Source organism: Phodopus roborovskii, unplaced genomic scaffold (assembly GCF_943737965.1).
Source record: "Phodopus roborovskii unplaced genomic scaffold, PHOROB, whole genome shotgun sequence".
Lineage (NCBI taxonomy): Eukaryota > Metazoa > Chordata > Mammalia > Rodentia > Cricetidae > Phodopus > Phodopus roborovskii.
The window spans coordinates 9,110,603-9,136,315 of record NW_026126434.1 but is presented as its reverse complement, the minus strand read 5'-3'; the positions used below and the strand labels follow the sequence as shown (position 1 = coordinate 9,136,315).

Here is a 25,713-nt window from a genome sequence, read left to right as displayed (position 1 = left end):
CTGAATCAAGGAGTACAGTGGAGATTAGGAGCTCTATGTTCGCCTGACAGACTCTGAGTCAATGAATACAGTGGAAGGTGGTTGAGGACATGTGCACACATGTGCACATAGACAATCACACTTCACACACATAGACTCTTGGAAACAATAACAACCAAAACCGAAACAAAACACCTGTCTCCCCCCACCCCCAGATACAACACACAAAAGATAACACAACAACAAAAAGATTTGCTTGAGCTTTCAAAAACTGCTCAGAGCCTTGATACATTTCTGGTGTGAATGAAGGTGTATATATGGGGGTTGTAGCTTAACCATTTTTCTTGCCCCACTGAGAGACAAGAGGGCTTGACTCAAGAGACGAGGCCCAAGGGTCTCAGGCAAGCACCTGATCCATGTGGGTGGGGTGTGCTCTCAGATGGGATATACCCCTCTGGTGTCCACAGCTTTTGGACCTAACCCTAACCCTAACCTTCCTCGCTATCCTTCTCAGCTGAAGGGCTGAGGATACCTCTGCGTGTCATTTTTAGTGGCCCTCTCTGGTACAGGTACTGTGTTCCCCACCCTGGGCTAAAAGTGCACATGTGTTGTCTTATTAATTTGTTAATTCTCACAAGAGGCTCCCATGAGTCCAACCTTATGTTCTGTGTTCCTTCAAGTGACCCCTTTGTGCCAAGCCCTGGCCAGGCTCTGGGATGTACCTGAAGGCTAGGCCTAGCCCCTGCCTGAAGAGACTTGGGGTACCTCCTGGCTGAGGGAAGCTTCTTCCCGTCTTGTTGGGGGTCAGTGCTGGGCAGGAAGATGTGGAATGAGTGAGAGCAAGCCTGAGAGTTAGCCGGATGAAGAGAAGTCCTGCGTCTTCCAGACTGGCTGGGCCTGCCAGCAGAGGCCTCCCACCAGTGACTGGGATTTCCAAGACTGCTCCTGCCTTGTAGTAGGATATTCCTCTGCTCTGTATTTCTGTTATTGATTTGTGAAGGCCTGGTGATGCATTACACTGAAGTCTTGATGCAACATGGGTTTTGGGAGTCATAGGCAGCTGGAAGAAGCTGGGCTGGCTCAGGGGAGTCCTTCCTTGAGCCTCCCCGAAGTCCTTCCCATAGGATTCTGTTCTCACCACTTGCTGGAAACAGGAGTGTGTCCCATAACAGGGTCTTCCCTGGTTCTGGGCAGGAAAGCAATTAACCGGAGAGGGGATAGGTGTTTAGGAGACTCTTGTTCCCATTCTGTTGCCCACTGTTTGTGTGTGGGTGGGTCTCTGGCCACCACTGGGCCTCAGTTTCCTCCTCTGTAAACAGAACAGAATGGACTCTTAAAAGCACCTCTGGCTCCAATTCTAAGATACCTGTTGATGCCCGAGGGGGATTCTGACTCTACTGTGAGTGTCACATTCATGTTTGTGACTGTGTTAGGAGTTGAGGGAAAAGACCTGGGAAGGAAGGGGACAATCTAAGCTCTTGCTCTAGGGATAGATCTGAAAGTGTGTGTGTCCACGTGTGTTGTGTGCAGGTGTGTATGGGGACTAGAGTCAATCTTGGGTGTTGTTCTTCAGGCATGTTTACTTCTTGTAATAGTTAAAAAATACTGACTTATGTCAGGCAGTAATGGTGCATGCCTTTTGATCCCAGCACTCAGGAGGCAGAGGCAGGTGGATCTCTGTGAGTTCCAGGCCAGCCTGGTCTACAAAGTGAATTCCAGGACAGCTAGGGATAAACAGGGGAGGGGGGGATTGATGTACATGAGTGTGTGTGTGTGTGTGTGTGTGTGTGTGTGTGTGTGTGTGTGTGTGATTGAAACATCTTCCCAGCACTCCCTGTCTGCCCTAAAAGTTTTATGATTCCATTTCAGCCCTTTGGTCCCCCAGCAGGGGAACCCTATAGCTTGGTGACTTCCCTGTATTTGTTCTGAAGCTGGGGCAGATGTTTCCTGCAGCTGGCCACTCACTCAGCCACTGTCCTCAAGATGGATCAGCCTATTTTTAGCTCTATTGTTAAGGCCTGGGCATCTGCTTCCAGGAGCATGTGGGAGGCTGTGGCCCTGGAAAGGCCACACCCCGTCCTGCCCATCAAGCTCTGTCTCCTGGCAGTCCCTGTTTTAGGTCTCTCTGTGTCACTTGAGAAGAGAAGCGGCTTCTCAGACAGTAAACTCTGTACATGAGTTTGTTGTACCTGCTGAATGGGACAGTAGCCCTCTGTTCCTCATAGCAATGCTCTGGAGGGGTAAGACATGTGAGATTCACCCGGCAAGGGATATTTTGAAGCTACATGTATCAGAGGTTCAAGTCTGTGCTTAGAAACACCAAGTTGACTGTGTGTTGGGTGGGGGTGTCTTGGGCATTATTATTTGTTTCTTTTATTTTTGAGACAGGGTCTTATGTAGCCCAAGCTAGCTCTGAACTTAGTAGGTAGCTGAGGATCACCCTGAATTCCTGATCCTCTGGCCTCCATCTCCTAAGTGCTGGGATCATAGATGTTCACCACCATATTTTGTTTATGTAGTGCTGAGGGCTGGAACCCAGGGCCTCGTGCATGCTGGCTGAGCACTCTGCTCACTGAGCCACTGCGTGAGCCCCAGAAGGTTGTTCTCAATGCTAGACGAAGGAGGCCATAGGGTTGGGAGGAACAGGCCCTGGTGGCCCTGCATGTTTGCTGGAGTCACAAGTGGGCTTGAGTTAAGTGGCTCTCTGAGGCCCAGGTAGCCATCAGGAAAGCGGGCAAGTGGTGCCCTCATGGATCCCCAAGAGAGTCTAGGTTTCTGCTGACCCTAAAGAATCTTGACTGTCTCTGCCCTGCTGTCTGAGGTCTCCAACGTGTTGGTTCATTCCAGTACTCGGGGGCTGCAGTGGACAGAAGCCAAGGGAACAGCTGTTCCTCCGGCATCTCTGGTTCTTCTGGGAAACTGCACTGCCTACTACTAGTTGTGTGTGCAGCAGAACAGCCTGGCTGCAGGCCTCTCTCTCCCTGGTGACCGTTTCTTGCCCCGTGGGGACTCTCATGGCTTACAACGGCTCCTGGAGGGCCAAGGAGGCACTCTGAGTTCCTCTGCCCTTTGGGAGTAGCAGAAGCCAGGTTTTGTCTGCAGCAGGGAACATAATCCTGCTCAGAACTTTCTAGACCCTGCAGCTGGTGGTGGAGATTAACTGATGGTGGGTTCATGTCTATGTCTCCTCAGTTGCTGCTAAGATGGGGGGGTGTATGGGTCATGTGTTCTGTGGTCGCCCACGGCAGTGACTTCCCTCCACCTCAAACTCTGAGAGCAGACTCACAGTCTACAGCGCAGCCTGTTCACCGGCAGGGAGGTTGACATTCCCTTGCAAGAGGGGAAAACGTTCATTCCTGTGACCATCTGGTCTGTGGTCACTGAGGGTCCTGCCTAAAAATAACAGGGTACATTAGTCAGGATTAGATTTGTCTGTAAGTCATAGGAAAAGCCAAATAACAAGAGTTTATACAAGATGGAAGTTTATTTCTCTGTCCCTATCCAAGCTTAGTGCTTTGTAGATCATGCTGGACACTTGGTGGCTCTACTCCATGGTTTCCCTCAGGATCTTGGATGGCCACCGTTCCTAAATTGCTGTTTCACAAGCTCTAGCTAGGTTCAACATGGCTGCAAAATGTCTACTGTCACATCTGTGTCCCAGGCCACAGGATGGAAGAAATGAGGAAAAGCTCTCATATGGAAGGATTCTGGACCTTGACATGTTAAGTTGTCCCTTATGTTCTGTTAGCTAGAATTTAGTCACATGGCACAAGTATCTAAAGATCTTGGTCCTCTATAGCATTGTGCTTAGGTAGTCATCTCTGCCTTTCCTGGGGGAAGGAAGGCATTCTGGGTATTCAAAAATAATTTGAAAATATTATTTATTAATTAGAGGGAGTGAGAGAGCTGGAGTGCAAGAGAGTAAGGGGAAAAGAGGGGGGGCAGGAACAACAGAACACAGAAAGCATACCCATGGAGGTCAAAAGACAACTAGGAGTAGGTTTTCTCCTTTACTGTGTGGATTCCAGGGCTCAAACTCTGGTCTTCAGACATGGCAACAGGTGCCTTTATCCATTGGCCCCAACTGTAGACATTTTGGCCAAAGTTAAGGATGATTTTAGGCTGAGAATCTGAGTGAGAGCCTCAGGCTGTGCAGGATCTTCCACAGTTTCCTAGGTAGGTCAGTCTTGCTTTTGAGGACTAGAAAGCCACATTCCCTCATGGCCCAGACATGTTCTCTGGTAGAGCCTTTTAAGTGGACATGCTGAGTCTCAACAAATACGTAAGTATCAATCAAACAAACAAAATGATGGAACTGTTTTTTGAAGTCACCACAGGACTTCACTTGGCCAGCTGTGTGAGGGCCTGGGAATTCCAGGGCCTTGATTATTTATTTAGTCTTTGAAAATCTGTCACTGAAGATGAGTGAGCCCTGTCATCTTGTGTCCTTGTTTGGATGCAAACATGTCCTCACATCTGTCTCTTGCTCATCTTCAAGTTTTTTTGTGTATGTAAACTTCATACAGTGCCTCTTTGGTGGGTCAGGATTAAACAGGATAATACATGACAAATTCCTGGCTGTCAGGAGATCTACCTATTGGAACCCCTCCTCCGTGGGCTTCTGCTGCTCTACTGTCCCAGAAACAATGGTGCCAATGCACCATTGACCGAAACCACTGGACCTGTAGAACAGAATGAACCTGTCCCTTGTGTCAGTTGATTACCCCAGGTATTTTGTTATCCTAACACACAGCAGGTTGTTTACATACCTATGCCAGTGAGCTCCCTAAACAGCCTTGTTTCATGCCCACCGTCTAATTCTCCACCTCCAGGATATCCCACAGGAGCCTAAGCGCCTCAGAAGCCCACTCATAGCACTGCCATGCTGACCATTGTTATCAAGAGTGCTATAATTATCAGTATCACGACCTTAGCAACTTTCAGACCCTCTGAGTCATTGTGTGATAGTACGTCTACACAATTTTAAAGGCCTGTTCAGTTTTTAAAGGATGCTGCCCACCCTAGTGCTTGTTCTGCCAGCTGTGCACATCTGTATTGTCTGCTGACTGTCCTTGCAGGCTAGCAGCCGGGGCCTGTCATTGTCTATGAGCCCAAAGCAAGAAGGCATAGAGGCAAAGGGTGGGCGGGGTAGAGCCTGTCCTGTGGGAATGGGCCTGGGCCTGGCCTGTGGCAGCTGTGGCCAGCAGTGGATTCATGCCCGTTTCCCTCTTTTCCTATGTGTTCCTTTCTTGGAGCTGTTTCCACTCACATTCCTTTGGCCCAGGCTGCTGGGAGGAGGCCTGGGAAACTTTAGCCTGAAGCCCGGCAGCTGGAGAGGATGGTGAAGAAGAGAGAGTGCTCTCTCTGTGGTCTATCAGTTGGGGTTCACTGAGAAACTCCGCTTTGTGAGCTACCTGCTTTCCTATTTGGGAATATAAAGGTTCATTCTGTGTACCTTTCAGGGGTAGGGGAACCAAGCAGTGTATTGAGAGCCAGGGAGATGGGCTCTTATGTACAGGTGTGGGGCGTTCACCAGGAGTTTTCAAGGATGCTGAGGCTAAAGAAAAGAGGGGGCCTTTTCTGTATGGGACAGGAACTGTCAGCAGCTGGAGAAAGTTCTAGAAGGGCAGAGGAGATGGGCAGTTTCTCTCTTGAGTCTCCAGGACAAGAGATAGCTCTGGGGAAGGATCCCCTGTTTGCAGTGTTGGGGAACACAGGGAGAGTCTATGGCGTTGTGAGCTCTAAGTCAGGTCTAGGGACCGCGGACTGACTTGCTTGCCTTTGTGCTGACCCCATCACTCCACTGCTCACATCTCTGGGTGTCACTGCAGTGATTAGAGGAGGTTGGTGTGGAGCAGAGGAGTGGGAGTGTGTGCTCAGGAACAAACAATACTCATGATTTGCAGCTGGGAGAGTTGCCATGTTTAGGGAATACAGTGGGCTATCTCCAAGTGTAAAAGGGTGTGGGGAGCTAAAGGATGCCCCCCATTCATAGCAATATCTATTCTATATGTGGTGCTTGTGGCCACAGAGTTCCTAGAAACTCCCATGATCCCCTCTGCCATGTCTACCACTCTCTGTGGGACACTCAACCTGCCTCACGCCAACTTCCAGCTCTTCAACTGTAGCCCTTGGACTTTAACCTCAGGCTGGCAAGACCTGTTTTCTTTGAATCCACGGTGCGCTTTCTGTGGGTGAGGAAGCTCCGCCCCAAATCCCAAAGACCGATGATGCTGACCAAATGTTGGTGTTGGGTTCTGTGGCCGCCACTCTCTTTGAACACTTCATCTGATGGAAGCTCTCCTAGCTGGGATGTCTCTGGACTCGTTCTAGGAAACTCATGGGTAGAATGTCTCCCTGTGTGCCTGCCTGCCTTAGCAGAATGACACAGAAGAGATGAGCAAGGCTTCGGTGCAAGGGGCACATGTGGACCCATTCCCATCGAAGCCCTCTCTACCCATCTTCATCTCCTACTCTCTGAGCCTAGAAGTCCTGAAGCACCATCATCTCTGTGGGCAGCTATCCTTTCCTGACTGTACCTCTATGGCTGAGCTGCATCTCAGCCTTTCTTCTTCTCTGTAGACCAGGCTGGCCTCGAACTCACAGAGATCCACTTGCCTCTGCCTCCCGAGTGTTGGGATTAAAGGTGGGCACCACCACCCGGTTACCTTCTTTTTTTAAAAAATTATTTTCCTGAACATGTTCATATTCTTTTTAAATTTTGTTTTTATGTGTATGGGTACTTTGCCCTCTGAACTGTGTGCCCTCTTACCTGCAGGTCTGGGGTCCTGAGGCCGCTGGCAGACTATGGGTACAACGGCAAGCACGGCACAGCAGACAGTTTCAGCTGGCACCTCCTTAGAGGGCCTGCAAGGTAGCAGCACCATGGATGGCAGGCAGGCACTCAGTGTGCACTCCTTCCACACCACAAGCTTGCACAACAGCAAGGCAAAGTCCATCATCCCCAATAAGGTGGCCCCTGTTGTGATTACGTGAGTACTGGGGGACATGTTATCATGTTCCTGGAAAACATGGCCTTGGGGTTGGGGGGCAGACCTGAGTACACTTAATGCTTCCAGTTTGCTTCCAGTTTTGTAGATAAAACACCAAGTCTCACCCAGAGAGGTTCATCAGTATTTCTGGAACCACACAGCAAACAGGTATTAGGGCAGAATCTCCAGATCTGTGTTGTTTACCCATGCCAGAAGCCTTGGGAAGGAAGATTGGCCAAAGGGACATCCTTTTTATACCCCCTCCTTTTTTTTTATTTTAAAGACAGGGTCTCACTATGTAGTTAGTCTGAGCTGGCCTAGGACTTGCCGTGTAGATCAGGCTGTCCTTTATGGCAGAGATCCACCTGCCTCTGCCTCCCGAGCGCTGGGATTAATGGTGTGCACCATGATGCCCCGCAGTTGCTGTTTTTTTCCTCCAGAGTCTTGGGCTGGAAAGTTGGGAGCTCCTCCTCTGTGTTCCAGCTGGGGCCTCAGAAAAGCTGAGTGGGAGGTAGAGGTTCGCTCTTGTCAGTGTGTTTTCAGAAGCCTGGACACAGAAGCATACAGGATGTCTGGGGAGGGTGGACATCTGTGTGTGGATGAAAGAATGGTGCTTCTGAGAGCTAGAGACAGGAGAGTGCAAGAGACCCTGGGTCTGTCTCCTGGGGAGCCGGGAGCCTTGTTCTTCTCATCACACCTGAACATCATGCTCCATCTCTGGACCTTTCTGGAATGCAGGGAGAAGGACACAGGGCTCTAAGAATTAAACTTGTTCCACACACAGAGATGGCAGAGACCTGGGAGGTGGGGAAGCCTATGGGTGGAGTGATCAGGCTGCTAGCTCTGGGGTGTGGCAGGAAAGCCGAAATTACCATAAATTACTGTGCTTGGGATGAAGGCACAAGAGAAATGACATGCAAAAGTGACTTGATAGACAGTGAAAGTTAGTTTGTGTTGCTGGGCGGTGTAATGGCTGGCAGTGTAATGGAGTGCATACACCTTAATCCCAGAATTTGGAGGCAGAGGCAAGTGTATCTCTGTAAATTCAAGGCCAGATTGGTCAACATTGTTCATTCCAACACAGCCAGGGCTGCTACATAGTGAGACCCTGTCTCAAAGAAAGGAGGGAAGGAAGGAAGAAAGGGAGGCAGTTTGGATGTTGAAGGTGGTTTTGGGGAAAGCAGGTGTGGAGCCTGGGCTCTGCCTTCCTGTTCTTTCTCTGGACCTCAGTTTCCTCATCAAGATAAGCAGAGATGACAGGGGAAATGTAGAACTGGTATATTGTGGCTCAGACAATTACTGGCTACCTGAAAATGTCCAGCAGGAGTGGGTCTTGCTTGCAGCCCTCCTTGTGTTACAGAGTGTTTGAAGTGGAAGGGACCTTACAGATCATTCCAGTTGAGGCACCAGCTTACTGCATCCTGCAGGCCAAATCTGGCCCACCACCTGCTGATGTTAATAAAGTCCATCCACTTTTACATCACCTGTAGACACCTAGTGCTTCAGTAGCAGAATTGTCAGACTGTAGCAGAGCCTACATGACCCACAAAGCCAGAAATGTTTGGCTTTGGGCCTTTGCAGGAAAGGTTTGCAGAGCCCTGATCACGGCAGATAGATGTGAAAACTGAGATAGAAACGTGAGTTTCAGGGAGGCAGAGGGTGGGACACTATAAAGTGTTACCAAGGTAGAGGCAGAGCAGCAACCAGGCCCCAGGCTTACGCAGCTGCCCTCTATCTCACCCATTCACCCACTGCTTTCTTGCAGGCAGCTGTTTTGTATGGAGCCCCAACATGAGACTTGAGCTCTGACAGGCAGGTCTCACGCACTAGTACAGTGACAGCATGGCTGTGTGTCTTGAGCACAGTCATTCTGCTTCAGTCATTGTGCCTTTACCTGGCTTACTGTCTACAGAAATCATCACGAGCTGCTTTAAACAGCTGGTGTGTGGTCAGGCCTCTTGTGAGTGATAATTAGGTCCTAGGAATTGGAACACCTGAAAACGCAAATGTAGGGACTCACCCTTTGATCTTGCGGGCTGAACTGCCCTCGACTCTAGGATTGGAAGTGTAGGGACTATTCCAGTCACAGCCTGAGGGGTGGACCATCCAGTCAGTGTCAATGCCTTAGAGTCCAGGTTAAACTACCATAATAAAGTAGTGTCTATATAGGATTCTTGAATCAAGACAGATACTCACCTCTCATTTCGCTTTCCAGGCTGGTATGGCAGACCCTGACCATCCAGGCTCCCCCAAATGTCTTACCATAATTCCATCAGCATGTGCCTCTGTCTTTTGAGACAAGTGTTTCTCTTCTGCCAGGGAAAACAAGCAAAAGACACATTAGAAGGCATCCGCCTTTGGGAGTGGCCCAGAATTTGCCCCACCTCACTCCCTGGCATCACATTGGCCAGAACTTAATCACAGGACCACAGCTAGCTGCAAGGGAGGCTGAGAAATGTAGTCTGCAATGGGGGTAGCCCCAGGTCTCAGTCTCAGCTCTGGTGTTCTGTGTATGAGGGTGAAGGAACAGCTGCATGGGTAGGGGTGAGATGGCTTTGCTGTGGGTTCTGGTGATTGTAAGGGACCAACAAAGGTTGTCTGACTCAGTTTTCACTGTGCCCATGGCAGGTACAACTGTAAGGAGGAGTTCCAGATTCACGATGAGTTGCTCAAGGCTCATTACAGGATGGGCAGGCTCTCAGATGCTACCCCTGAGCACTACTTAGTGCAGGTGAGGACAGCCTCCCCACCCCACCCCACCCCACCCTCCTCTCTGCTTCTCCATGTCCACCTCCTTTCACTCTGTCTCTGAGTCCTTCTTTGGAACTCAGGGCATTCCACTACGGAGCCATGCCCCAGTCCCTCACTGGTGGTTCTGGACAAGCATTCTAACTCTGATTACTGTTTGGTATTTGTCTCATGAAGAGCAGCGAGAGCAGTGTAGGAATGACTAGACACTGGATGACTGTCTGTCTGTCTGTCTGTCTGTCTGTCTGTCTGTCTGTCTGTGTGATGATCATTGTGGGAGTTTCTGGCTTGTCTGGGAGTACAGGTCTCACTCCTCATCTGCCAGGCAGGGGTCACAGGAGATGACCCAGGAATGAACTCTTGATCAGCCAGTAGTCTGGTTTTTTCTCTGTGGTCACTGTGTATCAATTCACTTAAGTCTTGGAGCTAGTGGGGCTCCAGGGAGGAGCCCACCTAGTTATTGTCTGGCTCAATCCAGACATGACCCTCTTTCTGCGAGCCTTGGTTCAGAGCTCAGGGTGTCCCATTGTCCTCCAGGGGAGCTGCAGACCCTCTTTGGAGTAAGTGTTGGCTTGCAGTTCCAATCTCTGGCTGGCCCCAAGGCCACCTTCTATATGAAGTCTTCTTTATTTTCCTGAACCAAACACCACTGCTGTCACAGACACCTGTCGCATGAACCTGCAAGTAACTTGAGGGCAGGACCATGTCCCCACCCCCATCCCATTCTCCCTCCCTGCTCCCTGGAGCCCAGAGTTCTACCCGCGGAGAAACCCTTGCATCTCTAATTGATCTGCTGTGATTCTCTCTGCCAGGGCCGCTATTTCCTGGTGCGTGATGTCACCGAGAAAATGGACATGCTGGGCACCTTGGGGAGCTGTGGGGCTCCCAACTTCCGGCAGGTGCGGGGCGGACTCCCTGTGTTTGGCATGGGACAGCCCAGCCTCTTTGGATTTAGGAAGGTCCTGCAGAAACTCCAGAAGGATGGGCACAAGGTAAGCTTGCTATGTCTCAGGCTGTCTTTAGATAGCTCTGGAGTGGCTCACCTGGGGCTAAGGAAGGGAGTGTGACCTTGGCTAGGCCTCTAACTTCGGGTAGAAACTGTAGAGTATTTATTGCATTGTCCTGTTGGGGGCAGGGGAGGGGGAGTGTCAGAAACCTCTTGTGCGCCCACTCTTGAGAGCCTTGGAGGAAGTGAGAGGTGACAAGGGAGCCACTTTCCAACTTCAGAGACTGCCACATGATGGTCTTGGCTGACACCTAAATCTGTCAACTCTATGAGGAAGGGCCCCATTTTACAGAGTAGGAAACTGATATCCTGAGAGGGAAAGTGGCTTGTTCAAGGTCACACAGCTCCCATGTGGTGCCTGAGGGCTCAGACTCAGGCAATTAGACTCCAAGTACCTGATTTCAAATAACTTTCTCTCACCTGCCTGAAGGAGGTGGGGGTAAGGCCAAAGGGTTGGTGTGGTCCAGGTTCCTCAACCGTGGCAGTGATTGTATTGGCCTGGGATGAGGTTGAGTGGCAGAGCAACCAAGAATCGAGTGGGGGCTGTGTGAAGGTCCTGTCTTCCCATCTTGATCCTAGCTTAGCTCCCTCTGCTGTAGCTCAGCCAGCGGCTGACTGCTTGGTGAAGAGGCTAATCTAGCCTTTTTTAGCTCGTCTTTATCAGGCAACTGATTTCCTATAATACACTAGGTATTATAGACCATGGAAAGGACCAGAGTGTGATTCTGTCTGGGTGATGTGCAGTCCACTCAGAGAGAAGACAGGCCTACTGACATGTTAACAGATTAAAATGCAACAGAACTTGCCTTGAAGAGAGGAGAATGTATTCCTGCTGATTGAGGAGAGTTGGGGGGCGGGTAGCAGTTAGATGGAACTTCAGTTTCTTTAGGATTCCTGTTGAAGGGATTGACTGGTCCAGTGCTTCGCCCCGGATGAGGGAGGAACTATCTGTGCAAAGGCCTAGAGGTTGGACAGGATATGGGTGTCCATGCAACACAGGGGCAATGGCTTCTCTTTGACAGGAGTGTATCATCTTCTGTGTGCGGGAGGAGCCTGTGCTGTTCTTGCGTGCTGAGGAGGACTTCGTCTCCTACACACCTCGAGACAGAGAGAGCCTTCATGAGAACCTCAGGAGCCCTGGGCCAGGGATCAAGGCTGAGAGCCTGGAGCTGGCCATCCAGAAAGAGGTGAGGGCCTGTGGGGTGGCGATGTGATGAGAGAACTTCTTCCTAGCTGGCCTCATGTCTGAGCAGACGCTCCAGTCTGCTCTCCAGACATGCCCCTGAAGCCATTCTGGGTGTGGGAGCTGCTCGGCCTTCACTGGCACATACTCCCCTGCCCTGCTTGGGTGGGTGGTTGGCTGCACAGTTGACCTCTTGTTCCAAGCTGGCCTATTTCTGTCCCTCTCTCACCATGTTTCTCCTTCACTCCCCAGTCCTGGGTTAGGGAGGGGTCTGGTCTGGTGAGAAGAGATTTAGCGTAGGATGCTCATGGCTGAAGTTCGGCTATGCACTGGTCATGTGGGGCCCTAAGGAGGCGTTTGCTGGGCCTGTCTCAGATTCTGGGGTGTCCTCTTCTCTCCAGTGGCACAGAGGCTTGGTGGGGGCTCTGAGACTGCTGACATACCACAGAGGTACATGAGTGGGTTGTGGGGGGGGGGGTTGCAGAGATAGATGTTTGTGGGGAAGTCCAGACCCTGCTGTGGGGACCAGCCTCTTACATCTGCTTCAACTGGCCGAGCCTCACCCGTCCTGGGATTCAGGTGGCTTCATGCATTTCCACTGCCCCCTCTGGTTGACCTCTGTGGAGGTCATGGTCAGTCCATGCAGGTCTGGCTGCCCTCAGGCTTGACCTCTGTAGGCAGGGCAGAGTACCTCTGGCCATGTGGCTCCCTCTTGAAGGAAAAGAAGCTTGTGTGTGGCCTCTGTGGGGCCTGCTCAATCAGGGAGCCCAGGCCTTGTCCCTCTGACTCTTGCATCTCACTCTAGATCCACGATTTTGCCCAGCTGAAAGAGAACACGTACCACGTGTATCACAACACGGAGGACCTGCGTGGGGAGCCGCACGCCGTGGCCATCCGAGGTGAGGATGATGTGCACGTGACCGAGGAGGTGTATAAGCGGCCGCTCTTCCTTCAGCCCACCTACAGGTACCTGGAGCTGATGTCCTGTCTGGGCTGGCTCTCCAGCTGCTACCTCAGTGCCTCACCTGCACATCAGGCCTGTGCCTGGGGATAAGGGATGCTGCTGCTCAGGGCCGTTGCCAGGCTCATGGGATGTTCTCTTCTCCTGGCAGGTATCACCGTCTTCCCCTACCAGAGCAAGGGGCCCCCTTGGAATCCCAGTTTGATGCCTTTGTCAGTGTCCTCCGGGTAAGTGGGACTGAGGGGAGTTCTGGGAGTGGTAGGTAGGAACAGGTGCCATTCATTGGTCTCTATGGAGACGTCTAGGATAGTGTGATCTCAGGCTATTTCTATGGAAGGTTTGATCTATAATGTGTATATATAGGTATGTTGGGGTGTGGAGTGGTGTCTATGCCCTTATGTGTGCATATATGTAAGCTTCTGCAGTGTGTGTACATGTATCTGTGTGTGCACAGGTGCACCTGAGTATACATGTTACGATTCTCTAATGCTGGAGGACCCGGTTCTAGCTGTGGCTTGACTGCACACTCACTGTGTGGTGTTGGAGGCTGTTCCTCCTCTCTAGATGTCTCCTTCCTTCAGTCAAGCTTGTCCCACAGGCTTGTTTGCTGATATTTACTGGGGGTGGGGGTGGGGCTTCTGTCCCAACCCATTTTTGGGATAGTGCCTTAATTTGTATTGCATGGGGAGGGGCATCAGGTCAGTGTAGGGCCTGGGACCCTGTGAGTAGCTCCTATTCTGGACCCCAGGAGATTCCTGGCCTGTTCTCTGAGTTCCCCTGAGGCTAGGCAGGGGCAGGACCTGAGGCCCTGGGATCAGATGGATCAGATCTGGCTGTGGGTTTGACATCAGAGGCTGTGCTACTTTTCTGACCCTAGCTTGTTGCAGATGTCATGAGCTTGACTGGGGTTTCAGCCTCATCGTTTTCCCATCACACTCTTGCATGATAATCATTCATGTTCCCTCCTGCAGGAGACCCCCAGCCTTCTGCGTCTCCGTGATAACCATGGTCTTCCCCCTGCCCTCCTGTTCAGCTGCCAGTCAGGTGTGGGCAGGACCAATGTGGGCATGGCCCTGGGTACTCTCGTGCTGTTCCACTACCGTAGAATCACCTCCCAGCCAGAGTGAGTGGCAGGGGTCCAGCCAGGCAAGGGGTTGGAAGGACCGGAGAGGAAAGGGTAAAGCCACCTCCAGGATGATGGGCCACATCCAGAAGGCTGGGCATCATTGCCTCATTTGCTACAGATTTGCTTGGTGCCCTGGAGAGGCACTGGGCCCTTCTGAGCCTTCATTCCCCCAATGAAATTCAGAAGGAGCCTGCAATCTGATGCTTCCCAGTGGCCGAGGGGTGCCAGAGGGCTGCGTGGCTGCCTCTCATCACACTCCTGACTCTCACCTTGTCAGGGCTGCCTCCTTGCTGACCAAACTCCTGCCCATGGAGCAGTTTCAGGTCATCCAAGGCTTCATCCGCATGGTACCCCAGGGGAAGAAGATGGTAGAAGAGGTGAGTGAGGGGCTGGGCCAGGTCACTGGGAGTGGGCAGCAGTTGCTCCTGTCGCTGGTGTGTGTGTGTGTGTGTGTGTGCGCGCGCGCGCGCACGTGTGTATGTCTGTGTGTCTCTCTGTGTGTGGAGAGCTCTCCTCCTCCCTCACACTGTTTCTCTCTGACAGTCCTCTCCCATTCTCTGTCTCCTGTTCCGGCCCTAGGTGGATCAAGCTGTCACTGCCTGTGCAGAGTTACATGACTTGAAGGAAGAGGTTCTAAAGAACCAGAGGAAGCTGGATAGCATCAAGCCAGAGAGCCCAGTGCAGGTGAGATCAGGAGGAGCATCCTGCACTCTGCCTGGGACTGGGATTTTTCAGCCTGATTGTTCCTGGATGCTGCTTCTCTGTTAGTTTCTGGAGGGGGTGGGGTGGGCAGCTGGAAGGATGAGGAAGAGGAAGTTTATTTTTTCTGAGCAGGTCTCTTGGCTGCAGAGTAAACGGCATGGATAGAGAAGCCTGCTGAGACCTCTGGATGCAGACAGATTCCCAGTTCATCACATTAGTCAGCTTCACATTAGGGTGATGAAGAACCTGAAGCTAAGACAGTTAGCTCGTAAAAAGGAAAGGCTAGCCAGGGCTGGTGCAGGCTTGTAATCCCCACACTGCTGCTGAGGCAGGGGTGGGGGTACTGAGTTCAAGGGCAGCCTGGGCTGCATGGTGTGTTTCAGGTCAGCAAAGAGAGAAGGGGTAGGGAGAAGGAGGGGGGGAGGGAGGGGAAAGAAAGAGAGGAGAGGGGAAGAGAGAAGAAAGAAGAGGAGAGGAGCGAGGTCACCCATAGCTCATTAGCTCTGCTCTTCTGGCTGGCACATTATGGTGGGACAGGACTTCTCACATCATGGCCAGGGGACAAAAAGATAAGAAGAGGCAGCCAACATCCTGCAGTCCCCTTTTAGAGCACATCTCCAATGGCCTAAAGTGCTCCTGCTAGGCTCTGCCCCTTAAGGAACCCCTCACCTTCCCTCAGTGTCACCCCAGGACCCAGTCTTTAATTCAGGGGCCTCTGGGAGGGTCTCTGGGGATTCATTCAGGCTCTTCCTACAAAGGAAGCATCTGGGGCTTCCCTGGGAAGAGCAGGCTGTGTTCATCCCACAGCTTCAGGAGGAGTGCTGAGCTGGCTCACAGCCCCTGTCCCTAGCTCCAGGGGGAAGAGGGGGCCGACAAGTGTTTGTGTACAGTGTACGGAAAGAATCTAAGCCCTTACAACCTTTTCTTTCTTTAATACTTAAAAAAAAAAAAAAAAAAAAGTCCTTGAGAGCTGTGGGAAAACTGAGAAATCAGAACCATGAGAAGTGATGGTACTTCACACTGGCAGCTGCCCAGGCATGCTTTTTAACTGTGTGTTTGTTTGTTTGTTTGTTCATTTGTTTGTGATTCTCTGTATAGCTGCCCACGCTTCTGGCTTTAATGTGAATACTTGGATTTTGTCATTGAGATTTTTAATGGCTGTTTCTTAAACTCATGGCCAGGTCAACCCCCATTGGCCTAATGAGTCAGAATGGGGGGGCTCCCGGTCCAGTTACCTGGTTGTAGTCCTAGTGTCACTTACAAAGATGGGGACTTGGGCATGTGCTGTGTGCCTTCATCGCCCCATTTGTGAAATGGGGCAAGTGATGATAAGTAACTGGTAGGACTGTGGGGTCATGTGAGGAAAGAGGGGAAAGAGGGCTGAGTGTCACCTGCTACTGTCACCGTAGACTCTTGAGCTGTATCAGGACCCCATCCTGTAATTGCTTTTGTCTGGAGCGGCTTCATCTCGCCTTAACATTATCTGAATCCCCCTTTTGCAGCTGCAGTGGGGGTGTCAGAGCCCAGCGTTATGTCCTAGTCTGGACCAGGGGTCAGGGACCATCAGAGCATGGCACAGGGCCCAGGGCTCATGCTCCATCTTTGTTTCCCTGGGCAACTCATGGTTGACTTACCTGTCATTGGCAGAGCTATCATGCTGCCATGGCAACATGGAAGGTGTGACTGAGACTGTGGCTGCCCCCAACATCTAGCATACTCACTCTCTAGCTTTCTGTAGAAAAGGCTTCGTAGCCCCTGACCTGGCTGGAGAACTGTGGGGTTAAGGGGTGGGACTCATGGGCTTTCTCGGATACCCCAGTGCTTGGAGGAGGTGCAGCTGGGTTAGTGGAGACAGGTCCTGTCAGCTGGATGACTTGCAGGAAGCTGCTCTGTTACTCAGAACTCCTATTTTCTCTCTATGAATTAGGGATAGCAATAGGACCCTAGACATGAGAGAGAGACAGAGAGACAGACACACACATACAGAGACAGAGACAGTTCTTGATTCTTGTTTTTGAGACAGGGTTTCTCTCTGTAGCTCTGGCTGTCCTGGAACTCGCTCTGCTCTGTAAACCAAGGTGGTCTTGAACTCACAGAGATCCTCCTGCCTCTGCGTCCCAAATGTTGAGACTAAAGGCGTGTGTCACTGCTGCTTGGTTTCTAAAGGAGGGCCTCCCTCAAGAAAGGGAAAGGAAATGGAACATGACATGGGGATTCGTCGGCCAGTTGTCCCCTCCTCACTCTTGTTCCCTGTCCCAGGGCTGGGGACTGGCCTGCAGAGGCAGCATCTGCACCAGAGCCACCCTTGTCCAATGTGGTCACCACAGAGTTCTGTACTATGACGAATGGGATAGACGCTCGGAAGGATTTCCAGCCTGGCAGAACTGTCATGGAGCTCCAGAGTGCCTTCAGGGATTTTCTACTCTTCTACTCACAGCTAGGGGGCAGCCCCATGTTTAACACCTCATTTCTCCTTTCCCCTTCCTGTCCCTAGGGAAGTGGTAGCCAACATGCTGTCCAGCAGAGGGCACTGTGGAGCCTGGAGCTGTACTTCTACCTGATCCTATTTAACTACTATCTGCATGAGCAGGTCGGTCTGAGGGAGCAAAGTGCACCCAGCCCAGCAACAGGGACTCCCGGGATGGGGAATAGGGTGGCATTGTGTGTGTTGGACCCTGAGGAGGGTTGGGAGGGGCAAGAAGGGATCCAGATGACTGTTGATTCTCCCCCACCCCCCTCTCCCCTTTCCCTTTTGGTCTGGGCAGCAAACACCCTGGTCCTCCCTCACCTACTTGTTTCCCCCTAGACCTTTTGGGGCCCCCTTTTTGTGGCTAGGCAAGGAGGGCTCAAGGTGTCCCCACACTCTCAATGCCCCGTCTCTCTTGGCCTCGGGCTGCAGTACCCCCTGGCCTTTGCCCTCAGTTTCAGTCGATGGCTGTGTACCCACCCTGAGCTGTACCGTCTGCCCGTGATGCTGAGTTCAGTGGGGCCCGTGGCTCCAGGGGACCTCATCGCCAAAGGCTCCCTGGTGAGTGGCTGTGTACTGTGGAGTGGGCTGGGCTGAGGAGGTATAGATTCCTATAGGGATGGAGAAGTATTGCCAGGGGCCTCATAGGCTTCTCTGAATTAACTGTACATGTTCAGGCACCATGTTCTGGCACCTTCTCCTTAATCCCAGCTGGAGCTCTCTGGAGGGTGTGTGTCACCGCATCCCTGCCAGGACACCAGTAAGGCTGCAGCCATGTATGCCCTGTACCCAGTAGGGCATTGTTGCTACCCCACACTTGCCCACTGAGGCTGGATATGGTTGGTGACTATGAACTTCAGGCGTGGTGTTCTCCCCACAGGAAGCAGATGATCTTGTTTCTCCAGACGAGCTCAGCACCGTCAGAGAGATGGATGTAGCCAACTTCCGGCGTGTGCCTCGCATGCCTATCTATGGTACCGCCCAGCCCAGTGCCAAGGTGCCTGCCACTCCCAGGCCCAGGTCCAAACATGGGGACAGGGGAAAGGCTAGCCCTGGCCCTGACAAGCTCTCGTCCCCCAGGCCCTAGGCAGCATCCTGTCCTACCTGTCTGATACCAAGAGGAAGCTACAACAGGTGGTCTGGATCAACCTGAGGGAGGAGGTTGTACTGGAGTGTGATGGTCACATATACAGCCTATGGCCACCGGGACCACCCCTGACCCCTGAGCAGCTGGAGGTAAGGTTTCTGGCTTTTTGCATGGTCTGCATGGGAGGCACTTGGAACAGAAGGAGGGTGAGGGAGTGAGCCAGAAGACCCCACACTCCTCCTGTGTGAATGGAGAAGCTGGAGTTCAGGAGGGAATGATTTAGACTATTCTAGGTCTCTTCCTGTGTTCCCATGTCCCCGTATTCCTGTGGCTTTCCCGCCTCTGGGGTGGTTCTGACCTGAGGTTAGGGCTGGGAAGCCAGTACTAGTCATGGCTCCAGCAGGCTCCTGCCTCTCAGGCCTGTCTCAGTGGCTTCTGCCCTCTGTCCTGCTTCTGTCCAGGCCCTGGAGGCACAGCTGAAGGCCCACCTGAGTGCTCCTGCCCCTGACATGAAGAAAAACCCTACTGCTCCCAGGTTCCAGAAGTGTCTGACCACCCAGGAGGTCTTCAGCCAGCACCAGGGGACCTGCCTGGGCCTTACCTACCATCGTATTCCTGTGCCAGACTTCTGTGCCCCTCCGGAGGAGGTAAGGGGCCTGGCCTCTGGGGACCAAGATCTCTTTTCCTCTTGCTAGGCCTGGGAAAAGCAGCTCAACTCCATAATGCAGCCAGGGATTGTCTGATGGGGTCCATATGTGACCTCAGAAGCATGTTCCTCCCTCCCCCCCCTCTGTGTGTGTGTGTGTGTGTGTGTGTGTGTGTGTGTGTGTGTGTGTGTGATGTGTTGTAGGCATGTATACTGTACTGTATGTTTATGTTTCAGGGAAGAGAGCGTGCTCATATGTCTGCTGGAGGGATATGATGCATGGTGCCCTGGTGGTGTGGGGTGTAGGTTCTCATGGGGCTCATGGCATCTGTCTTGTGTTTGTGGGCTGTGGGTAGATGGTACATCCATGGGAGGGGTGGGCGTGTGTGCTCATGGAGAAAACTCTGTGGAATCTGACTAAGTGGTGTTCATGTGGTAGCTGACAGATGTATGTTTGTAGCCGGCTGTGTGGTTTGTCTTTCAGGTACTGGTACATCTGTGGGCTGGGTATACCTGATATGTGTGGCCTGTGGATGTTGCTGTGATAGTTTCAGGGCTATTTGCTTTTGCCTGGCTCTCTGTGGGCTCACAGCCCGTGGAGTGCTGCCCCCTGGAGGCTGCTCTCCCAAGTGTTTGGATGAGCTCAGGCAGGACCTGGTTCTCAGGCAGGGCCTGGGCATCAGGCTAGAAAACATCTGTGCATGATCTGCCAGGTGGAGGGCTGGCATATTGAGTCCCAGAAGTGTGTTGTATCTGCTCATGTGCCCAATCTTGGGTGCCTGGGATGGGAGATACACAAGAATGCAGCTTTTCACACACACGTGGGCTTGTGTATAAACATAGTGAGCTCTGTGTGTGTACATGGACAAGGTTATGTGTATGACGGGGCACATGGGAATATAAAACTGGGGTTACCATTTGGATGGGGGTCCCCAGTGTGAGTCTGGGCTTCCAGTGACACCCCTGGACCCAGACTCTGGTCTTGTCACCTCAGGACTTTGACCGGCTGTTTGAGGCCCTGCGGGCTGCTCTCACCAAGGACCCAGGCACAGGCTTTGTCTTCAGCTGCCTTAGTGGCCAGGGCCGGACCACAACTGCCATGGTGGTGGCTGTGCTGGCCTGCTGGCACATCGGGGTAGGTGTGGCCTTCTGAGTGAGGTCAGAGATCATCCCAGGCAAGGGTGGGGACTGGCTATGGCTAGTGTGGAGGGGCAGAGGCCATGCCTGATGTCACCCTGGGACCCCTCCCATCAGTCCTGGCAGACCCCCCAGCAGGGCTTCAGGGGATGGGGTAGAAGAGGGAGATGCTCCATCTAGCTCTGTCATCCCTCAGGGCTGCCCTGAGGTGGGCGAGGAGGAACTTGTGAGCGTGCCTGATGCCAAATTCACCAAGGGCGAGTTTCAGGTGGGTATGCCCCTGAGTCCCTGGGAGTTCTATGCAGACTAGAATCTTGGGTCTTGCTGGCAGCTTAGTGGGAATGGGTCTGGCTTTCTGTTTCCCAGATGGACAGACTATGGCTCAGAACAGTTTGACTCGTAAGCCTCTGCAAATGCCCATAGTAGACACGGTCTGGTTTCTCCCCTACCTGGCCAGGGCACTGGGTTCTGCATAGCCTAGTTGATAACTACCTCAGTTTCTTGAGATTCAGCTGTGGTTGGTGCCCCATGCAGGGCTACAACCTACTCCATCCGTCCCCTTGCTTCAGGTCAGGGCCCCTGGGTGGGCAGACATTAACATTTCAGGTCCAGTCATCATAAATCATGCACCTGCCACAAGTCATGGGTCATATCAGACATGTGACACCGTTTTGCACACTTGATCTATATCTGACCAGTGGCTGGCATTACCATTAATTCCTGTCTACCTGGTAACTGTGCCACACGCTTGCCACTTGTCCTACTGGGAGTCCTGTTGCCCTTCTCTCTGTGTGGGAGGTCAAAGCTGCCAATCACATGTGCCTCTAGGCCTTTGGGTGTGCTCCTCTTTAGACAATGTCTTTCTTTTATGATAAATGCTCAGATTCTTTTTTTTTTTCTTAGTGTGACAAAAATATACTAACAGAAATCAAACTTGAAGCCAGTCTGGTCTACATAGCAACTTTCAGGCCAGTTGGAGCTATACAGTGAAACCTTGTTTTGAATAAATAAATAAGTGTAGCTCAGTGGTGGAATGTTTGCCTGGCATGTTCAAGGCCCTGGACTGGATCCCTACCACTGCATTAAATAAATTAGATGCTTGTTAAGCATGTACGGACTCCTGGGTTTAAGCCTAGCATCACAGACCCTGAGTGGGAGTGGTGGCTCATGTCTGTAATCCAGTAAGTCTGAGGACTGCCTGGAACATGTAAAGATCCTGTCTCTTTACATGGGAGTTGGGGGCAGTGGGGGCAGTTACCTACTGGCTCAGTAGGTAAAATGCTTGTACAACAGCTAAAAAGTAAAGAATAAGATGAATCTTTGTAAGGAGCCTCGCCTGTGGTCTTAATATACTCTGAGCATTTCAAACCATTAGTACTTCCTGTGGTTTGCTGGCACCATTTCCCCAGCTCTCCATCATCCTACCTGCTCTCCCATCATCTCCCCTGCTCTCCTATAATCCCCCCCAGCTCTCCCATCATCTCCCCAGCTCTCCATCATCTCCCCAGCTCTCCATCATCTCCCCAGCTCTCCATCATCTCCCCAGCTCTCCATCATCTCCCCAGCTCTCCATCATCTCCCCAGCTCTCCATCATCTCCCCAGCTCTCCATCATCTCCCCAGCTCTCCATCATCTCCCTGGCTCTCTCATCATCTCCCCGGCTCTCCCATCATTCCCCCGGCTCTCCATCATCTCTTCAGCTCTCCATCATCTCCCCAGATCTCCCATCATCTCTCTGGCTCTCCATCATCTCCCTGGCTCTCCTATCATCTCCCCGGCTCTCCTTGTTAGCACTTTATGTTATAGGAGCCTGGCTTTCCCAGTTCTGCTGTTAATGTGCTGTGAAAGACTGAGAATTCGTGTCTGTTTCACCAACAGTGATTGACAGGGCAGGCAAAGGTGACATGAAAGTTCGGAGGTTTAGTACCCACTTTTTTTTTTTTTTTTTTTCAAGACAGGGTTTCTCTGTGGCTTTGGAGCCTGTCCTGGAACTAGCTCTTGTAGACCAGGCTGGCCTCGAACTCACAGAGATTCGCCTGCCTCTGCCTCCTGAGTTCTGGGATTAAAGGCATGCGCCACCAACGCCTGGCAATGCCCACTTTTTAAAAAGATTTCTTTTTCTCTTTTTTTGACAGGGTCTCACTATGTAGTTCTGGCTGTCCTGGAATTCATTCTGTAGACCAGGCTGATCTTGAATTCAGAGATCTGCCTGCCTCTGCCTTCAGAATAGAGTGCAGGGACTAAAGTTGTTTACTACTATACCCAGTAAAAGATTTTATTTTTAATTATGTGTACCTGTGTGTCTCTGTGAGGGTATGTCCACATGAGTGCATGTGCTTGTAGAGGCCAGAAGAGGGCGCTGGATTCCCTGGAACTGGAGTTACAGGCTGTTGTGAGGTATTTGATGCACTAAACTCAGGTCCTCTGCAAGAACAGTCCATGCTCTTAACAGCTGAGCCATCTCTTTACCCTCATATCCTCTTTTAAATAATTATTTTTGTCAACTTTGGGTGTGATCCCATAGGAGCTGTCTACTTGTAGTAATTGTTGTTATTATTATTATTTGAGACAGGGTTTCCCTGGCCTGGGGCTTTCCAGTTCAGCTAAACTGGCTGACTGACAAGCCTTAGGGATCTACCTTCTCTGCTCCCTGCCCTCTGCCATTGCCATAAGTACAGACATGTGCCACTCTGTCCTTTTTCGTAGGTGCTTGGAATAGACTGCTGTTTTTTTTCTCTCTCTCTCTCTCTCTCTTTTCCTGAGACAGGGTTTCTCTATAGCTTTGGAGCCTGTCCAGGAACTAGCTCTGTAGATCAGGCTGGCCTCGAACTCACAGAGATCTGCCTGCCTCTGCCTCCAGAGACTGCCAGTCTTGAGCAGCAAGTACCTTCCCAACTGAATTGTTTCCCCAGGCTCTTGAAGTTCTCGTAAGGCTAGAAAGTCAATGAAATGACCAAAAAAGATGAACATACTCAGCTTCTTAGAATTTTTGATACACACATTAAGAATGGTGGGTGCAGAGCTCATTGTCCAAGCATGGGGACCTGAGTTCCAATAGTAAGACCTATAAAAGCCAGGAGTGGCTATGTGCATGTGCAGAGCCGAGGGAAGAGGAGAGGATCGTGGGGTTTGCTGGAGGCCAGCCTAGGCTTGGGTTTAGTGAGAGACCCTGCGTCAAAGCAATAGGGAGAGAGGGAGCAGAACACTCAGTGTCCTCCAGTGGCCTCTGTGTGTGCACAGGTCCACGTAGCTGTACACACATGCACTCATATACCACATGCATTCACACACACCACACATGCATGCACATTTAACACATACACAGCAAATAATATATGCATTGAAATGTACACATAAAGATCCTCTGAACAACTCACAGAATCTTGCCTATGAATGAAAAGAATATGGAACTGTGACCCAAGCAATCCCACATCGCCTTACTGCCCCAAGCCTGGGGAGCAGGAAGGAGGGCTCCGGGCTGAGGATCCCCCTTGGTTTTCCATCCACTCACCCTTCCTCTGGTCCCAGGTGGTGATGAAGGTGGTCCAGTTGCTACCCGATGGCCACCATGTGAAGAAGGAGGTGGACGCGGCGCTGGACACTGTCAGCGAGACCATGACTCCTATGCACTACCACCTTCGGGAGATCATTATCTGCACCTACCGGCAGGTGAGCCCTGAGCCCCTGGGCTCCTGCTCTGCAGGATGGGCCGTGGCTCACCTGGTGGGGGTGAGGGTGTGGAAGATCGATGGTGCAGGTTTGAAGTGGCAGCAAGTCTAGTGGGCCCTTCTTTTGTTTTAATTCCTTTTGATCACTTTACCACCTCTTAGAAAGGAATGTGGACCTGGAGACAGAAATGTCAGCAGTCCAAGCCACTCCTACCTGATCTGGGATAACTTGCTGTGGGAGGGGCCAAGAGGAACACCTGAGACCCTGTTGGGTGGAGCAGGGTCTGGTGTGTGTTCCTGAGGGCGGCAGTGTGACTGACAGCAGGGATGAAGCTGAGTACTGTAGGGTGCAGCTGCCGCACCCCAGGACAGGTTTGTCTACAACATTTGGGGTCTGGGTCTGGCCCCTATTTAGTGTTTTTTTTTTTTAAATCTGCTTAGTTAAATATTATTTTATTTTCCATATTTTACTTATTTGTGTGCACACAGCATGAGTGTGGGGGTCAGGGACAACTTGTAGGAGCTGGTTCTCTCCTCCCACCATGTAGAGCCTGGGGAACGGTTTTAGGTGGTTAGCCTTTGTGGCAGTTGCCTTTACGCACTGAGCCATATTGCCAGTCCTCACTAAATTATGATAAGGTCATCAGAATAGTTCAGATACTCTGCCCTGGCCCCCCTTCTCTGTCTGTCATAGGACTTGAGGGCTAGGCAGGAGATGGAATTTGCAGCTTCAGTACTCTGGAGGGTGGTCACAAGGTCAGAGATCCCTACTTCTCAGCCTGGTAGCAGGTGGGTAGGGGACAGTGCTGCATGGTACCGAGAGGTGGCAGTATATGCCATGGTGGGGTGATTTTTCAGGGCAGCTTCTGCCTGTGTCTTATAAGAGGAGGCTATGTCAGGCCATTTGTTCAGCCTCAAGCTGGGGAAGCATGACCAGAATGAGTCAGGACAGCCTTGACTTGGGGCCATGGGTTAGACCCTGCCTGGATCAGATGGCTGGCCCCTGTGTGGAGGCAGGCTAGGCGTTTGGGGGTAAGCCTTGGGAAAAGTTCAGACTAAGAAGCTGTCACTCATGGGTAGGAGATGGTGGGTCATGAGATGGTGGGTCATGAGCTTCCAAAGTGGACTTGGCATACTTAGGAGACACAATGTATGTGTGATTAGGCACCCATCTCCAGGTTCCTATGAGTTAGTTACCCTTGTGTCTCGCACTGCCTTAGGGCTTCTATTGTTGTGATGAAACAGGGTGACTGAAAGCAACTTGGGGAGGGCAGGGCTTGTCTTATAGCTTGTAGCCCGTCACCCATGGAAACCAGGGCAGGGCCATGGTGGCAGGAACTGATGCAGAGACCATGGAAGAACGATGTTTACTGTCTTACTCAGCCTGCTTGCTTATACAACTCAGGACCACCTGCTCAGGGGTGGCACCATACACGGGAAGCTGGGCCCTCCCACAGCAATCATGAATCCAGAAAATGCACCAAAGGCTTGCCCACAGGCTGATCTGGTGGGGGCATTTCCTCACTTGAGGTTCCCTCGTCTTAAATGACACTGGCTTATGTCAGGTTGGCAGAAAGCTAGCCAGCACACACTCGCTGCCATTATTCAGAGCCTTCCTCTAGAGCATGAGAGCTGAGGCCTCTAGGTTCTGACAGTGGAAAGGGGGTGCTTAGACCTGCTTCAGAGCATGTGGACCAGGCCCTATTGGAGCCCCCTTCTCTCTATCCCAACTCCAAACCTCACAGGCCCTCGCTTCCTTCGAACTCTACCTGTATGTCCACTGTGAGGACACAGAGAACAGGTAGCATAGGAGAAGCTAGGAATTGGCCTCAAGAGGAGTCAGTGTAGGCCTCCAGGGCCACATGGGCAAAGGCCAGGAGGCCTAAGGGTTCCTAGTGGGTTTGGAGACACTGAAGGCCATTTGGTAGCACAGTGTTGTCAGCAGTGAGGTTGGATGAGTAGCTGGGTTTACTCATGGGGAATGAGAAGGGAAGAAGGTGAGGGACAGACC

At 51.6% G+C, this 25,713-nt stretch overlaps 1 protein-coding gene across 2 annotated transcripts in view; it reads left to right on the top strand.

Moving 5' to 3' along the window:
• Positions 1 to 25,713, top strand: part of Pald1 (phosphatase domain containing paladin 1) — a 56,258-nt gene that overhangs the window by 17,039 nt on the left and 13,506 nt on the right. For both annotated transcript variants that reach the window (XM_051186748.1, XM_051186747.1), the window contains exons 2-18: positions 6,758 to 6,971; positions 9,600 to 9,702; positions 10,532 to 10,711; positions 11,748 to 11,912; positions 12,714 to 12,874; positions 13,021 to 13,096; positions 13,841 to 13,992; positions 14,273 to 14,372; positions 14,575 to 14,679; positions 17,192 to 17,287; positions 17,597 to 17,725; positions 18,045 to 18,161; positions 18,245 to 18,400; positions 18,713 to 18,898; positions 19,892 to 20,032; positions 20,231 to 20,302; positions 23,563 to 23,703. In XM_051186748.1, the coding sequence (XP_051042705.1) occupies positions 6,787 to 6,971; positions 9,600 to 9,702; positions 10,532 to 10,711; positions 11,748 to 11,912; positions 12,714 to 12,874; positions 13,021 to 13,096; positions 13,841 to 13,992; positions 14,273 to 14,372; positions 14,575 to 14,679; positions 17,192 to 17,287; positions 17,597 to 17,725; positions 18,045 to 18,161; positions 18,245 to 18,400; positions 18,713 to 18,898; positions 19,892 to 20,032; positions 20,231 to 20,302; positions 23,563 to 23,703 (2,265 nt within the window). In that variant the 5' untranslated portion in view covers positions 6,758 to 6,786. The remainder of the gene's footprint in view (positions 1 to 6,757; positions 6,972 to 9,599; positions 9,703 to 10,531; positions 10,712 to 11,747; positions 11,913 to 12,713; positions 12,875 to 13,020; positions 13,097 to 13,840; positions 13,993 to 14,272; positions 14,373 to 14,574; positions 14,680 to 17,191; positions 17,288 to 17,596; positions 17,726 to 18,044; positions 18,162 to 18,244; positions 18,401 to 18,712; positions 18,899 to 19,891; positions 20,033 to 20,230; positions 20,303 to 23,562; positions 23,704 to 25,713) is intronic.